General features: G+C 34.8%; 3 protein-coding genes across 4 annotated transcripts; 2 read left to right on the forward strand and 1 right to left on the reverse strand.

Moving 5' to 3' along the window:
• The first annotated feature begins 4,494 nt into the window (after positions 1 to 4,494).
• Positions 4,495 to 5,607, forward strand: LOC105174797 (uncharacterized). Its single transcript, XM_011096992.3, has 2 exons — positions 4,495 to 5,005; positions 5,375 to 5,607. The coding sequence occupies exons 1-2, from the start codon at positions 4,561 to 4,563 to the stop codon at positions 5,425 to 5,427; spliced, it is 498 nt and encodes a 165-aa protein (XP_011095294.1). The 5' UTR covers positions 4,495 to 4,560; the 3' UTR covers positions 5,428 to 5,607.
• Positions 5,608 to 8,064: 2,457 nt separating this feature from the next.
• Positions 8,065 to 10,349, forward strand: LOC105175132 (uncharacterized). The gene is made up of 4 exons (XM_011097480.3): positions 8,065 to 8,590; positions 9,226 to 9,415; positions 9,686 to 9,778; positions 9,863 to 10,349. The coding sequence occupies exons 1-4, from the start codon at positions 8,283 to 8,285 to the stop codon at positions 9,866 to 9,868; spliced, it is 597 nt and encodes a 198-aa protein (XP_011095782.1). The 5' UTR covers positions 8,065 to 8,282; the 3' UTR covers positions 9,869 to 10,349.
• A 98-nt stretch (positions 10,350 to 10,447) lies between these two features.
• LOC105174798 (mRNA cap guanine-N(7) methyltransferase 1) lies at positions 10,448 to 16,342 on the reverse strand. 2 transcript variants are annotated; one of them, XM_011096993.3, is made up of 13 exons: positions 16,039 to 16,342; positions 15,571 to 15,710; positions 15,332 to 15,400; positions 15,167 to 15,238; positions 13,744 to 13,845; positions 13,438 to 13,494; positions 12,685 to 12,823; positions 12,045 to 12,109; positions 11,892 to 11,942; positions 11,545 to 11,607; positions 11,281 to 11,404; positions 11,063 to 11,124; positions 10,448 to 10,856 (listed from the first exon to the last, which is right to left on the reverse strand). In XM_011096993.3, exons 1-13 carry the CDS (start codon positions 16,115 to 16,117, stop codon positions 10,758 to 10,760), a joined length of 1,122 nt encoding a protein of 373 aa, XP_011095295.1. In that variant the 5' UTR covers positions 16,118 to 16,342; the 3' UTR covers positions 10,448 to 10,757. The 2 variants fall into 2 exon arrangements, with proteins under 2 accessions (XP_011095295.1, XP_011095296.1); XM_011096994.3 differs by having other exon boundaries at positions 15,945 to 16,082.
• Positions 16,343 to 16,924: the final 582 nt, after the last annotated feature.

The following is a 16,924-nucleotide window of genomic DNA, read 5'->3' on the forward strand; positions in this document are numbered from 1 at the left end:
AAATACAGAAATCAAGTTTCGAAAAATGAAATGATGAAAAAAATTGAATAAGAGGAGTACTACTTTATAAGGTAGAATTAAACTTTCAAAAAGAATTAGATGGACCTCTTGAGGCAACTTTGGGTACTAGACATGAACATAAGGTTGTTATTTTGCCTGAAAAATGTAGTAAGTAGTAACTTGTTTTCTATTCAGCAATCAAGCCGTTGATTGAAGAAGAGTTGTACTGAAAATTTTCTGATGATGATGCTACATTGTTACCCATCAACTCCAACAACCTCATTAATTTATATACACTGTGACCGATGAAGGGTATCCATCAGATTCTTAGGATAAGAATTGTGATTTGAACCTACAGAACAATATTTAGGTTTCCTGTAAAATCAAACTTTAATTATTCTATGAACATTCTAACAAGAATTATGTATTGGCTTAGACAATAACTAATATGTCCTGGGAAAAATCAACTACGATTTATTCTTAATTTCTTGTGAAAATCAAGGCCAGACTCTATAGAGATTTTATTGAGGAACGGGGTCCATTTGTGCCAAATCACCTAACTGGAAAAATTAATAAATCACCCATCTTCGACGATCTTCTTCTTTTATTTATTTTTTTTCCTTCCTGTAATAAATTGTAGTTTCTTTCCTATAACAATTTTTTTAATTGATTTTCATAAAAGCCAATTTGGTGTAATCAAAAAATAAATAAATAAATAATTCAGTTGAGATACCGGCAAAATTAAATTACCAGATAAATCAACAAACATCTCAAATTAAAATAAAGATTCATGAATTTTTACTCGAGGCCATGGACCTACAATATGAGAGTTATGGATCACCTCAGGATCAAAGGCTTGTGGTATCGTCACGTCTCCTTAAATATTATAATGTTCTGAATCAAATATAAATATTTTGATTCATTCGTTTAAAAAAAGTGTGTCAATTGTTACTGGTTTAACTTTTGATTCCTTTTCACTTTCAAATTCAAACCCTATTTGATTTAGTCATGACAAGGTTTAGTTGAAAATCATCTCCACAATCTCAATGTGTATTCTTTTCTCAGGAAGTCCTCATTCTTCTTTACGGTAGAGATCAGAAACAGGTTCTCGTATTGTTCTACTCAATGAACTAGTCTACCACAAGATCTAATGATGCCTATATAATAAAATTTTATATGAATAATTATAATTAATTTTGTGGAGCACTTCTACTTTAAATTATTGAATTTATATTTTATCCAGGTTAATCCTATATTTACTTGCATAATATACAATTATTTTAAAAAATCAATAAAAATACAAATATGCAAACATATTGATCAAGGTTGTATGCTTGGTTCTTGTTCCTCAATAGGTTGTAGGGAATAAATTTGAAGTGAGCACACAAGGCAAAGATGTTGGGATTGCCCCCAACAATTAATAGGGTGTTTGATGCCTTTGGGTGTATGAAAAATTCAATAGTAGATAATTATAATCATATTAATTGTGATGCCAAATGTTTTATTTTTGTAAAAAAAATAAAAATCAATTAAGTTATTATTTGAAGTTAAACTAATATGTATTTGGTGTCACATAAATGCACCAAGGGCCATCTTACACAGAAGCCTGATAGGAAGCCTTGAGGTGGGCAAGGCCGAAGAGGGAGTAGCCTCCACTGCCCAGATACCCGCTTATAGACTTGCGGAATAGTAGGCAACAATCAAATGCCTATTGGCCCAGGGGGCTTGGAGCTGATCTAGATGCCAGGCTGGCCATTCTCCCAAGTGGTGGAAGATCATTCATCTTGAAAAGGAGCAAATATCTACGTAAGGTTTGATAAGGATAAGAAGATAACAACGGATATTGCACGCGCCTCAACCACCTCTTGGGAACTCAAGACTTATCTCCTAGAATGTCTATCCAATTGAAATTCCCTCGAGGATTATATTTCTTGATCCGCTAAAGGATTGTGGCTATAAAAACCAGACTTCTCCCTCGATTAAGGGTAACGCCATCTTTTGCACTAACAAATGTACAACCCCACTACTAAAGCACTTTAGCAATCATATTATTTTCTCATCTTCTAAGCACTTATTGCTACTTTATTTCCTCTTAATTTTATATTTCTACGACTGTATAATGACTTAAGCATTAGAGTGCTAACGTTTCTTTTTATAGGTCCCCTTTGCAGGTTTGTAAGGAATTCAACCCAAAAGCTTCGAGTCCAAAGACTTCTATAACAAGAAATTATTGCTCGCATCTATAATATTTATGAAAGTATTTAAGAATTACTAGATAAAAAAATATTAAGAAATAAATACTTAATTTATTTTAATAGTATCATTTCCTTTTTGGTTATTTTATAATAAAATAACTTATTATGTCAAACACCCTAAACATCTTATAAATTTTTAACATCTTAATTTACCTTCAGGGACTCATTTTGAGAATAAGATCTAGGAGTTCATAATATGTTTTCAATAAGATTAGTCAAACACCCTCTAAATTCACATGGGTCTCAAGATCGTTTACAATACAAGAATAAAATCAGGTATAATATAAATTTCATACCTGAATGCTTTTGATGAGACATTATTTATAAATTTTACCCAATCTACGACATGCATCAATTGTTCAAAGAGATGTCATGTGCATTATCTCCTACAGCCTAGATTCCAAATTATTGGACCGATCGGATCAACTCAACCCATATATAAACTTGTGGATCATTTGTCCTTTTAAAGAATTTGACACATTAAGGGTGTTAGTTTCAATAATTTGAACATTTTATCCTTATCACATGTATTATTAAACAATTCATATTTATTTATTCATTTATCATATGTACAAAATTAAACAAGCCTCTACATATAACACCAAAACTTCCAAAGAATCACATGGATGAATTGTATTAGCAGTAAAAAAAAAAAATCTTACTACAACATAAATATCTTAGAATGGATTTTGTAATGATGCCTAATTTTGTCAGAGAGCTGTTTGTTTCGGCTCACTATGCAGCTATGCTCTGATTTGACACTTTCCAGCTCCAACAGAGCTTTCAGCCGTTACTGCTGCCTCTCGAAAAATCTTCCTATGACTGAAATGCCCCCGTTGATTTTGATGCATTATTTTCACATCACTCCACACGATAAATTTTGAATTATTGGAACTTTCAAGGGGTTATCGCAAAATTTTAGAACTTTGCCGTTAGTTGACCGGTGTCTGATCTCATTGGTCGAATTAAAATATGTAACGTCTGCTTTTGCTTTATTATATTCATATTCCTTTGTACGAATGAATTTTTTAAAAGAAAGTTACGCCCGCAGGAATTATCTCTATATATAAAATGATGAGCCAATTTTTTTTAATAAATACATCAATTCAATTAATAAATTTATAATATAAAAATTGATATTTGATGTAGTTGAGATTTTTTTACTAAGAAATAAATCAAAAATTTTACCTCAACATAATTGCACACAAGGTGAATTGCGATTTTCAAAAGAGACGCTGTTTTCAAGAACGATGGGTCTCAATCAATGAATAGTCCCTCTCTAAAAAATTAATATTTTTGGTATTTATAGTAGTGTTGGAGATATATGGTGTGGTGGGTTGCATTTGTTTAATGTGTGCCTCATATATGTTAAATTACTCTTTTACCCTCACAAGTTAATGTGTTTTACCAATGTACATTAATATTACAATAAATTTATTTTAGATATATGTACATAAATTTTAATTAAGTAAGATAAATACCTTCGGAACAAAACTCGAATTAATAATCTCAAGCTTATTTATGATCATACTTCTTAGTGTATATTATGTATTTAATTAGTTTTACCAATATGATCAATGCATTAATAGATAATTCTATTTACTTTGGTAAATTATATATGAATTAGGACACTTATCTTTATATAATACTAATTTGAGTCAAAATTCTAATTTTCTAAAAATAAATATAATTCATCCGAATGAGATATTCTGCTCCAAATATTAGCTGTCACCAAACGAATAAAAAATATAGACCTTCATAGTAAAATTAACATATCACCCAAAAGAAGCCATTTAATTTTTAGTAAATTTGAGTTTTCACGAAATTTGTAAATAATGTGAATGCAACCAAAGATTGGAGACTATGGTTGCGGTAGAGGCCAAAAGGCATCTCTCTCTCACTAAACTAAGGAGTGTGAGACTTGTTAAGGACAAGCATGTTATAAATGAAACAATGGTACTAATATGTACATTACTAGCAAAAGAATATGTAACATTATTACACCAAGACATTCTTGTATGTTTCCATCTTTTGACCATAAACTATCACATATCCCAAAACTAGCAAAAAGAAAATACATAATTACATCTCAACCCCTACAGGTTACAACCCCACAATGCAAAATAATTGAAACTTCATATGATAACAAAGGGCAATTTGGTAAATTCGCATCAACAATCATTATACCCTCCCTTTTTAAACAGTCTCTCTACTTTCCAAACTCCCTCCATATTTTTTCTCCTAAACCACTCCTTAAACCTCTCAATCTCTGATTTTTCTTTCCCTTTTCCGCATCATTTTCCTCATGGCGTTTGCGTTCACACAAAATCGCCACTCTCTCTCTCCCCTCTTTTTCTCCATCTTCTTTCTCTCTCTTCCGCTCTCCTCCTCCTCCTCCTCCATCCACGACCTCCTCCAGTCCATGGGCCTCCCGGCGGGCCTGCTCCCCAAGGAGGTCAAGTCCTACAATTTCTCCGACTCCGGCCTGCTCGAGGTGTTCCTCGACGGGCCGTGCTTGACCAAGTTCGACACCATGGCCTTCTACGAGAGCGAGGTGCGCGCTAATCTCACCTACGGCAGCCTCACCGGGGTAGAAGGCCTGTCGCAGGAGGAGCTTTTTCTCTGGCTTCCGGTGAAAGACATAATCGTCGATGATCCCAGATCAGGCCTCATACTAATTGACATCGGAGTTGCTCACAAACAACTCTCTCTCTCCCTTTTTGAAGACCCACCCGATTGCAGCACAAAAAGTGAGTGCTCTCTTTTCCCTCTCACTTCGAAGCTACTGTAAAATTTGCGCTCCAGCCAAACACGGTACTAGTGTCGAGGCTTTACCCGCTTTGGGAAACAGCTTTCCGGGTTTGGTGTCCCGGAGCTCCAAAAGCTTGTAATAGTCGAACCCGGAAAACAATTTTCCTTCGATTTTCAGCGGAATTAAATTCTCTTTACACTGCCCTTTTGAATTCCGTAAATTTATTAAATGTGGGGATGGGGGCCGTCTTTCTGTTTGTTGGCTTTTGAATTAAGGGAAATTTTGAATTTATTTTCATTTATTGTACTGGGTTTGGAAATTATGGAAAGACTGATATACCCTTGTGGTTCTGAATGAATTGGCGCAGGTGTGTTGAAGGAGGACGCGGCAACAGGGAAGGCATTCGCAGCAGAAAGATAATAGTATGAGAGCAAGAACACTAATCCCACTTGGGGTTCTTTTTGTAATTTAACCTTTCATCAGTATATTACAGCAGTATCATCAGTAGTTAGTATATGTTGGTAGTAGTGTAAAGATTTGGACATCAGAGCTCCTGATTACTAGACTAGAAATCCTAATTACTCTTCTAACTTTAATTAATTCTTGTTTGTCTTAATCTTCTTAGATTAGAAGATTTAGATAACTCCAAATCATAGCACAACCCTATACTTATTATTCTCCGAATTAAATATACTATCTTTACTCGTTAAATTAGTGATCAACATCCATCAAATTAGTAATCAACATCCGTCAAAATATGCTTCACGTCACAAAAAAGTAAGTTAAATAATCGATTTTAATGAATTCAGGATTTTTATTATGAAAATTGTGAAATTATGTTTAAGTACAAGTTAGAATTCAAATTAAATATTTTACATTAATTATTGATAATTAAAAAATAAATCAGAATAACTAAGGAATAACAAAGAATGGTAGGGTGGGTAGTAGGTCAGTAGGGGGGATGTTTGATCATTGTCGATGGAAGGAGCTGAAAACGGGGCCCACCCGTCACGGGTTGCATATCATTTATTCATTGGATCCATCTGACATGGGGCCTATCAGTGTCCGAAATTGGAACCCATATAATGAAATTGGGTAAGAAATTAGTTGTTCACAACTATAAAGTGGGATAGCAAGCATGTGCATAATTATAGACGTGTATTATAATTGTCGCGGTCAGGGTCAGGGTCACGGTCAGCTGGGTCCCGCACGTGCCATCAGACAGCGGCATCTACGGCTAATTGGCCGCGGCTTTATCCTTGGTCATTGGATCATTATTTTGTCCCGCAGCTTCACAATATGACACACGAGTTTTGCCCAAAAAACACAGTACTGTACTGCTACTATTCCTGTGAATGGGGAAAATAACGATTTAATTATAGCGTTTCTTGTTTGTATATTAAATTATTATTGAGATTTGAACCTGAATTAATTCCATTGGTACTCGTCAAAAATATAATTAATTTGAGTTATACTTATAAAAAATAGATAGTAAAGACTAAAGAGTACAAGTGCATGTTGTTGATTGGCTTATTTTGATTTGAGGTGGGTATGATATCACTTGACTCATTAATATAGAATCTCGACTATCAATCATGTTATGTCATGCATCGAGATTGATAGCACGATTTTGTACATATTTTGACATTTGAACCATTTATAAATGTTATCGATAATTAAATTATTTTATAATTGAATATGACGCCAAACATGTTACCTTATAAATGTAACAACATTTGTTTTTAAACAGTTTTATTACTTTCCAAATCAAAATAATCCTACAAAACAGCTATGATCTTGATCATAGCAACCTCAACCCAAATCAATAGTACTATAGTAATTTTTATAGGTTTTGTGTTTGTTATATATATATATATATTATGTAGTATGTACTAATAAAATTTTTGATATCTTATTGTCAAATAATAAAAAATTATTTCATTCAAAATTTGTATAAGAAAAGAGAAAGAAATATATAGAGGGGGAGAGGAAAAGAATACTATGTATGAAAAACTTAAATGCCAAGAATTAAAGTTGTTTGTTGAATAATTTTTATCCTATCTAAAATAATTTATCACACAACAAATATAATACATTTATCGTGTGATTTATTTATTTTATATGAATGATATAACAAATATATACAATTTATCACATAAATAATTATAATTTAATTAAATAGTGTTTGAGCTGGAATTTTCCGATATGGGAGAGGAGGTAACAGGTTGGTGGTAAGGTTGGGTACTGGCATGCATATCTAGTTATCTTGTGGGATTGTGGGTGCCCATAAGTATAGCAGCTCCATTATCTATCGTAATTTCCGCTTCAATTTGTTCTCTTCACATTAAATTTCAAACAGATATTTTAGTTATGATATTTTCGTCCTCACCATTCATTAGAGATTCGAACAATGAAAACCGAAGATCACACTGTCATCAGGTTGTGAGTTTGAATCTTACTCATGCGATTATGTTGTCTATTTTTTATAATAATGTCTTGTCTTGTTTTCTTTGAATAAATTTGATGTTTTAAAAACATAAATATTTTGAATTTATATTTAAATTGAAATATATTATATGGTGTACTAACGCATAATATTTAAAAGAATCAATGAAAAATGTTCACCTTCAGTTGATATGTTCTATACTTAATTACTAGTCACATCAACGTCGATCTAATAGTTTTACTAACGACACTAAGTCAACTTAGCAATTTATGATTTAAGGTGTATTTGCGACAAGAAATTATAATATAAATTGAGTTTGGTCAAACCTAAATTAATTATATTATTGCTGTAATATATTTACCATGAGATTGTTGTATAATTCGGAGAAAGTGATCAATCACTTAATAAATATACCATACTTATTTTATAATTAATTTGATTTGCGGTACCTAATTTGAATAAAAAATTTGATTTTGCAACACCTTGAGGGTGGTCAATTTAATTAACGCTTTTATTCATCTATTACGTCAGCCTTTTCCAAGCAGTTAATCTCCTATATATCATCAATTTTCATATTGTTCTTACCTTTTGGTTTCTTCCGAATATTCGTAACCTTTTCCCGCGATCCGTACACGTTAATTAAATGCACACGTGTCCGCCTGCTGGTCTTCCCGGACTCTTTGCCTTCGCCCGTAAGATCTTTCCCCCCGCGATGCGCTATTTTAAACTGGCCGCTGATTCATCGTATTTCCTGATTAAACTCCTAATTACAAATTGATAACCTTAATCTACGGTTTCGTTTCTTCGTATATTTACGAAGCTTTAAACCATGGGAGGCGGAGTGATGAGAGCGGCGGGGATCACCGTGGCGAATGGTGGCTTCCGTGCCATCACTTTGGAGCATTGCCCGGTTTTCTCCGCCACCGTCAAGGCGGCTTCTTCCCGTCCTGAGGCGTCTCAGTCTCAGGCTGGCGTTCAGATGACGTCTTCGGAGATGGATGACTGGGTGTTCGCCGGGGAGAAGGCGGAGCCGGTTGTAAGCGCCGTTGATCAAATGCCGAGGGTTGTGTTCGGCGGGAGGCCGACTCTTCAGGAAGCTAAAGAGGCTACTTCGGACCTCACGGTGGCGCTTGAAAAGTATGTTTGTGATTCTTCTAATTTGAAAAATTTGAAACTTTTTTTCCTCTTCTAAACGAGTATCTGTTTAAAATACGGGTCATTGTTAGACCGGTGATGTATGAAGAATTTATCTGTCATTTTGATGTGATTTGTTTGACATCAAAATTTTATTATCTTATTTTTAGATTAATTTCTAGTCAAGTTAAATCTTATGGTGAACGTTCGGGCTCAAGCACACATTTTTTCAGTATCCTCTGGCGGCCGTTTGTAATTTCAATTTCTGTTGGGAATTTTTTTTCCTTATTCTCATGTCTGTTTTATTAAGGTTTTCTGATGATTAATTATCATTTCATCTGTCTTTTTATATTGTAATAATAAGTAGCTCTACTCTGTCCCTCATTTATTTTCCTGTTTGGTCATAACTCGTAAGGATAACATTCGATTATTACCATGAAATGAGAGAAAAGAAAAAAGTTACTGGTTGCATGGGACGCCATTAGCTAACCAGTGTGCCTCTTGAATGATTACCTCATTGGAACTTTTATCCGTATGTAACTGTGAAGCTGAAGTTAGTTGCCTCCCAAATCTACTTACTATATGTACTGTGTACACATGCAGTTGCTGAGACATCTTTTGAAAATTTTAATTTCCAGGGTTTATCTGTCATCTATCCACTCATCAGCTGGTTCTGAAGTTTCATTTGCCAAAAGTCTTTACCCTTGCTTATCTGTTTCAAGCTCACAACTTATAGAGAACAAAGCCAGTGAGAGAGCTGTTGCACCTGCAGTACCAGCCCACGCCTTTATGGCATTTCAGTTTCTATATGAAAGCTCTGCAGCTCAGGTTTTTATCCCTGTTAACCTTTGATATTCATTTTGATGGAGCTTTGGAAGATTTGCATGCATTCACGTACTGTTCCTGGCATGAAGCTTTAGAATCTCTCGTCTATTATACAGAACATGCCAACAATTCTCAACACTAGATGGTTACAAGGAACTTGACATTATAAGTTTGTTTCTATATGGATGACAAAGCATCACTGATAAGCCGATAGCTGGCCCGTAGTAGGAATTATGATATCCCTAACTGCTTTGTTTTCATGTTTTTTCCCAGGATGTTGTTGCTTCAATTGCCTGTGATCAAAATGTGTGGAATGCTGTATTACATAACCAGGAGCTTCAGGGTTTCTGCAGTCACAAAGAGCAGGTAAGATTGTTGTCCACGGCTGCTTTTCGTTTATGGAAAATTCCAAATCATATGTGATAACCATTGTTGTAATTTTATTTGAAGGTTTAGCATACTCAAGCATGAATCAGTCATCAGAGAGGATTGATGTTGCATACGAGCATGCTGAACCTCAGCCTGATAATGAGTTTGTTGATTTCGTTCGGAAGGTCAAGACTACAGTGGTTGATATGATAAGCAGCTTGTCTGATTACTTCCAAAACTTCTTTGCTGGTCAGGGTGCCAGCAGAATATTTGCAAATTCCGGCAGGGCTGGAAGTGCAGAAACTGTTATGCAAGCATCCTTTATGGGATTGGCTATCATGGCCATAATGGTTATTCTTTTGAAGAGAGTTTAATTAATCAATATTCGCTGCAGGGTATCTGTAAAATCTGTCGAAGCTAACCTGAGAATGGTTTTTATGCTTTCACTTGTTGGATTTCCAGTATCACTCCGAAGCAGGAATTGAAAATGTTCCGTAACTTGCTCCAATGGAGAACTTGTTAGTACTGCACTTTACATTTTGCCTCTCTGCAAGAGAGTTACTTACCCTTTTTGATGTCACTGCACTTAAATATTTTTTAGATTTTAAAGTCACCTTAAAAATAGAAAGTCTATGCAGTCGCATTCTCGTGAAGTTCACAACCATGGATGAAAATGAAGCTCTTATAAGATCAATCTATTAGGCCAACCATGCTACTAGCAAAAACTATTAAGAAGTTGCGAGTAGGCATATCTGGTTACATTGGAAATGCATGTAGCAAAAACTATTAGGCCAACAGCACAGTCGGCTTTGAACTAAGCAGCAGCAAGTACTTCACTCAGTTCTCTACCCGACTGATTGGCCCCCTATGATTCTGGCACTTAATGGTCAGGAGAAGTCAAACATTTCCTACTTTCCTCCCTATCCAAAGTTGTTGTGTATTTGTCCAATCAGGATGGGTGGCTATTGAATCTTGTCTATACTTGGCCGCTGATGTACATGATATCTTCCTTCAATAGATGCATCTTACCTTTATCCCGTCTAATGCTCACCTGGGTTTGATCTGGTTGCCCTCTCTACAAGAGAAGCAGAATCTTAGTTCACTCAGAATGAAAACTGAAAGAGTGCAGAGGGAGAAGCAGAGTGGGGATCAATTGCCCCTTGTAACAAGCTATTTCTTGCATGTACACAGAAGTAGAATACCACAATTTAGCATTTACATTGACAGGAAACTTTTATAGTTGTTATATATACAAAAGAGTGCAATGATTGCAATCTTTACCTTTCTTAAGACGAAGGCCAAATATAGGTATGCTGCGTCCCACTCATCTGGTGATAGTGTACCTGAAAGTAAAAGTTCGAACCAATCAAAGCTGAAGCATTACTTGGATGCCATGAAATTCATAAATTGCGTGCTCGGTATTTTATCTGGAATGACTTAATCCATATACCAGACAATAACATGCTAAGATTTTAATTGAAAGAAATGCCAAAGCTTACTTTGGTCGTCTTTACCATCACCCAAAGCACCAAGTCTCCGCATGAGCTCAATGAATTCTGGCTTCTTCAAGTATTCATCCACAAATACATGCGCGTTTTTGGCGAAAATCAACTCCAAATCATACTGCAGATTTATATATAAGCAAAGATTTAGAAACTAAGCTTGTGATACAGCTGATAAGAAACTTCTTACAAGCAGTTGAATGTGTATTGTGCATGTGATGTTAATACATATGAAATTGTCCGTTAAATCCAGATGCATACCTCTTCAGCCATTGATTTGAAGACGTGAAATGGGACAATCCATTCAGGACAATCAACAGCATCCTGCAAGAGAGTTCCGGCAAAAGGAGGATTATTCAGGGCAGGCTCAATGGATAACGGAGATGGTATAGCAGTTGCTTAAACTTTTTTTATTACAAGCACATTCTAAGGAGAAAAACAATAGAATCCACTATAAGATCCCAGCAGCAGAAGCAAGTGCAAAATCAGAAGAGCAAGACAGGTGGCTCTAAGGTAGATGAAAAAGGATCCAGAATGAAATTAAGCTCTATAATTTATTAATTAAAAAGAGAAAATAGTAAAACAGGCAAAAAAAAAAAAAAATGTACCTCTAGATGGAACTTGTACTTGATGCCAAAAGGATTTGAGGACTTAAATTTCTGTATGAATAAAAAATGGTTAAAAGATGTTGTAGTTGGAGGCTAGACATAGTTGGCATAAGCTGCTTAGCCAACATTTTGGCTGAGAACATAGAAAATTACCTTGTTTTCGAATTCTTCATCAAAACGTATCCAGTACACACTATTACCAAAAGTCATCCCGTCAACTGCATGCATTACGGAAAAATAAATATGCAAGGAGAGGAGAAGATTTATTATTCCAGATACAGCTTTATAGGGATAAGAATGATAACGGAAAAGCCCATGCATAACACCTAAATTGCCCACCAAATAAACATATTATATTGTGAACATAATTAGTGATAGTGACATAATTATAAACAATAACAGAAAATAAACATTGATGACCATAGCTAAAATCAAAGATGGAAGGCTTGGCAACTTAATAAAGATAAAATAAGTGAGAATGATCTATTGAGGATTTGAATATTATATAAACAAGCTGATGAATTAAAAGCCAGAATACGATAAACAAACAATAGGTTACAATATCTTTACTACAGCCTCTACTGCAGTAGGACAAGATCTTTTAACTTGTCAGGGTGACGAAATGCTTGTGGCGCACTACAATGTAAATCTTGCCATTACAACTCCTCATTTTGGCCATCCAGTATCAATGTCCTATATTGGGACATCTAAGAGTTACAAATTTTGTGTAGTTCTAAAATATTTATCTACTAAATGGGAGCAGAAATTCAAACAGCATAAGACAATGTAAAACCTTCTCTAAGCTTTTTGACGATGACATTGCCATCTGGCATTGTTCCAATAAAGATGCCTCCTGGCCGAAGTAAAGCCGATACATTGGCCAGGGCCCGTCTTGCACGCGCCTCAGTGGACCATGAGTAATGCATGGCAAACTGCAATGTATCAGGTTTTGACAGTTTAAGTCTTTACTAGTAAAACTTGAATAATTTATTATATTTTCAATTATCAGTTGCACATTTAATAGTCTGCATCTTCAGAACCTTCAACACATATATGCTCAAGCACCACTTCTGAATGGTCTTTTTCTTATTTTAATATGGGATTTTGAATTGGTACAGTACATAATTTGAATGGAAGATCATTGCCCACTAGGATCTAAAGATATATGTATTTTTGCTTTAACATACATAAAATCGGCAGTAAAGTAATTTTCAAAGAAACTGAATTATAAAATACTTCAAGATGTCTCGAAATTCGATAAGCAGGATGAAAAATATCTAAGAATAACTACATCTATCACTTATCTAGGAGTATATAATTATTAGTCGAGAGAGACAAGTTAGTTGATATCATTCTCCTGTGCCATTTCTAACATGTAAGTCTCCAGAATAAGAGAAACATATTGTAGGTGGTACCACGATAATTTGCGAGTGTGTACGAGTGTAGAGAGAGGGAGGGAGGGAGGGGGGATATGCACATCTGAAACTAAATCATCGAATCATAGAACAACAGACGCTTACTTGAAAACTGCCTAAGAAGCACTGACCTGACAGCTACAAACATCAAATGGAGCATCATCTGCCAAAACCTTATCAAGGCGAACCTGCAAAAAAACAGAGTTGAATTACCTGAATAGATAATTCATATAAGTAAATGGCACATCAACAAACTTCAGAAATCAACAGTACTGTCCACGACCCAGTTATACACCTCAGAGCAATTTAGTAATACTTTAATTTCTGGTCTATACACAACTAAGGAATCACTTCTTTACTCAGGTATTACAAGAAATATCCAGAGCAGACATATATTTTGCTATCCTGCACATATGTATAAGATCTTCAATAGTCACCTCAAAGCAGTCTCCACAGATGAGTCTGGCAGGAAAGGAGAATTTTTTGCGACGCTGATGATGATCAGCATCACCATTATATCGTGTGCGGCAGTCTTCTATCTGTTATTGGAGTAGTCATTTCTGTTATTGGTATCGAATAGGATGATAATCTATCATATTCATATTTTGGATTCTCATTGCACGTTAGATAACTGATTTTCCTGAAATGCAATGCAGAGAATGTTGAGATTCATCCACTGATAATTTTCTAATCACAAAAAAGTTCTAATCTATAAAATATCAAGATCGTATAACATTGTAAATTGAATATTAGGCTGAAACTATAGGAGATCATAAGCACTCATTAACTGAGGAAGTATTCAAAGTCTTGTGCATGTGATCCACACATGAAAATCTATGTTTGAGAAAGACTTCAGTTATACATCATATATTTCTTCAAGAGAGTTAATATGGACACCAAATACACCAACCACAGGAAGCTCAAGCTCGTTAGTTTTTACCACATTGAAAAGATGAGAGATGTACTTCGTCATGCATAGCATTATAGGCTATGTTTACCATACTGCCATCTTCACTCAACATCTAGACACAGAGGAATACCCTAGAGAAAGAGGTTCTATTTCTCATTACATTATAATCAGCCGTTCTCAAATCTGATCCTCTTTCGTCGGTTTCTACTTGACTACTAAGTCGAAAAGGCCGAGTGAGAACTGGAAACTGAATAGGTTAATTGACGCCTCAAACCCCGAAGGCAGCCTTTCTTAGTTAGTGCTCAGCCTTGATCTAAGAACTAAGTTTGGATGCATTGAAGTCTATGAAGTCCTATAAAGTCTCAATCCGATGTCGCCGTTCCCCTTACTTTTCATGCCATGTACAGAAATATCATCACACTACACTTTTATCTACATGTAAATACATGGAGGCCTATATTAAGGATTTGACTGCTTCTATTTAGTGCTCAATCCCACAGTAAATGAAGTTGACAATTCTGATAGAGGTGTACCTGCAGGTAAGCAATCACCATTGCTCCAAAATAAAGTAGTTATGTGAGGTTATGAGAAGAGATGTGCAAAACGACATTATTTGGTTGATATCTTCTAACTAGAGAACAATACAATTTGAAAGCTTGAAGTCCTTCAGAATTGCTTAAATGTAACCACATTCAGGACAATTGACAAGTGGCTCTTGCAGGCTTTTCTTTAGGAAAAAGTAAAGAAGGGAGTGTAATTGCCCTCAGAATGACCAAAGAAAATGCTAACATGATAAATCTCTTTTTGTTGGTCAAAGTAATACTAGACAAAGTTTAATGAAGTTACACCTCTCTACAAATGCACGTGCACTGCACACACACACACAGAGGTCAAACAAGGGGATGAATAAAAACCATCGGAAAGGCAGCTAATGGGTCTTGAAACTTTACCGAGCCATCTGCTATGTCAATACCAACATAATAGCCAATCTTTGCTTTGTCCCATTTGATAAGATCACCACCCTGGTACAAATGAAAAGCACGATAAGAGCAAAATGACAACATAAGCTCAAAATAAGTTTAAATCCATCTCAAAATCCACAGTCCATAAACTACCTTTCCACAAGCCAGGTCAAGAACCGCATCACCCTTTTTTGTGTATAACTGAATTAAGACGCTCTTTATCTGTTGAACAGAAAAAGCAGTAAGAAAAAACTACAATATTTTACTCGCTTTCACTTCCACATTGGATTTCACAAACACTTTAATCACAATAGCATCCCCCAAGTTGGTCATAATAAGGAACGAATTAACAAAATATCGAATAACCAGCTCAATTAATTTTGAGTAAGTACCCAGTTATTAAGCTTCTTCAAGTGAATAATAGGGCTTGCTTCCCGCTCCTCGAGCGTCTGATTCGTTCTTGAACTGTAGTGATCAGCCACTTTCCTAGCAAACATCTTAGTACTGTCATCCTCCAAGAACTGGGCATCACCTGAATCAAAGGAAACACCTTGAAATTTCTCGAAATCACAATTTTTTACCCAAAAAAAAATGTAGCGTCCAAATGAAACGACCTTGGTCTTCGATAAACAACACCAAAATAAATAAATAAAACAGACAACGGTTTGGAATATTCCAATATAGTTCGGTTCTCAAGCTAAAAACGATAAAGCTCCAAACTTTCTGAATAGACGTACCGGAATAAAATAGTAAATCAAGAACCCACCTTAACAATTAGTATGACCCAAATTTTTTTTATGAACGACGATGAAATACGAGGAGATTAAGGCCCTCTAATTCACTTTTCCAGAAAGAAATACCTTCTGGGTTGTACTTGAACTTGGATTGAGGAGGTCCAAAAGAACCCGAGGATGAAGATTCTTGATAACCTCGCTTCATGTGTACGCAATGTACACGTATATCTATCTCCAGTTTGATCAGAAAAAACTGGTACTGGTTTATACCCGGAAAATAGCAGAAGGGTTTTTCCGTAGACTAGAAAAGGAAAGGATGGATAAATATATTTGGCAGAATTGAATCATGAGTGGATGGATGGGAACAGAAGGCAAAAGAGGACAGTGAGCATTCGAGTCTTCGAAAGATACTCAAAAGCGGTCGGCCGATCTTCACATAAAATCTTTCTCCTAGAATAGTTTCATTTTTTTATTTGTAATTTTTTTTTTTTTGATAAGTTACAACCAGAAATTATAAATACTTCTCATGTTAACGGTTGATCAACAACTGATCCAAATTGTTAATTTTTGTTAAATTTTCATCAATTATTTATAATAAAGCCATCAAAATGTCTTTATAAATTATAATTATAATGTTACTTATTTTTAAAAAATTTATAAAATATTTGCGAATTAAACGAACAAACTTTTTATGATCTTCAAAATTTACCATTCAACTAGTTCCATTTGTTTGCAATTTTTACATTTGTTTAAAAAATATACAATAAAAACAAATTTAACAATTTAAAGCCCCCATTCAAGAATTATATAATTTAATCAAACATCATACGTATTTGTAATTTTTCAAACAATATGAGAATATTTATAATTATACCAAAAAGAATGCTCTTGTTATTATTATCTTTTTTACGAATACAAAAGTAAAAATTTGATGGGACCAAAAAAAATAAGTTTAATAAAATTTTGGTGATATATTTTAAAAAATTCAACAATTTCTAATTTAATAAATGAG

Source organism: Sesamum indicum, linkage group LG12 (genome assembly GCF_026168435.1).
Source record: "Sesamum indicum cultivar Baizhima isolate 11 linkage group LG12, ASM2616843v1, whole genome shotgun sequence".
NCBI classification, from domain to species: Eukaryota; Viridiplantae; Streptophyta; class Magnoliopsida; order Lamiales; family Pedaliaceae; genus Sesamum; species Sesamum indicum.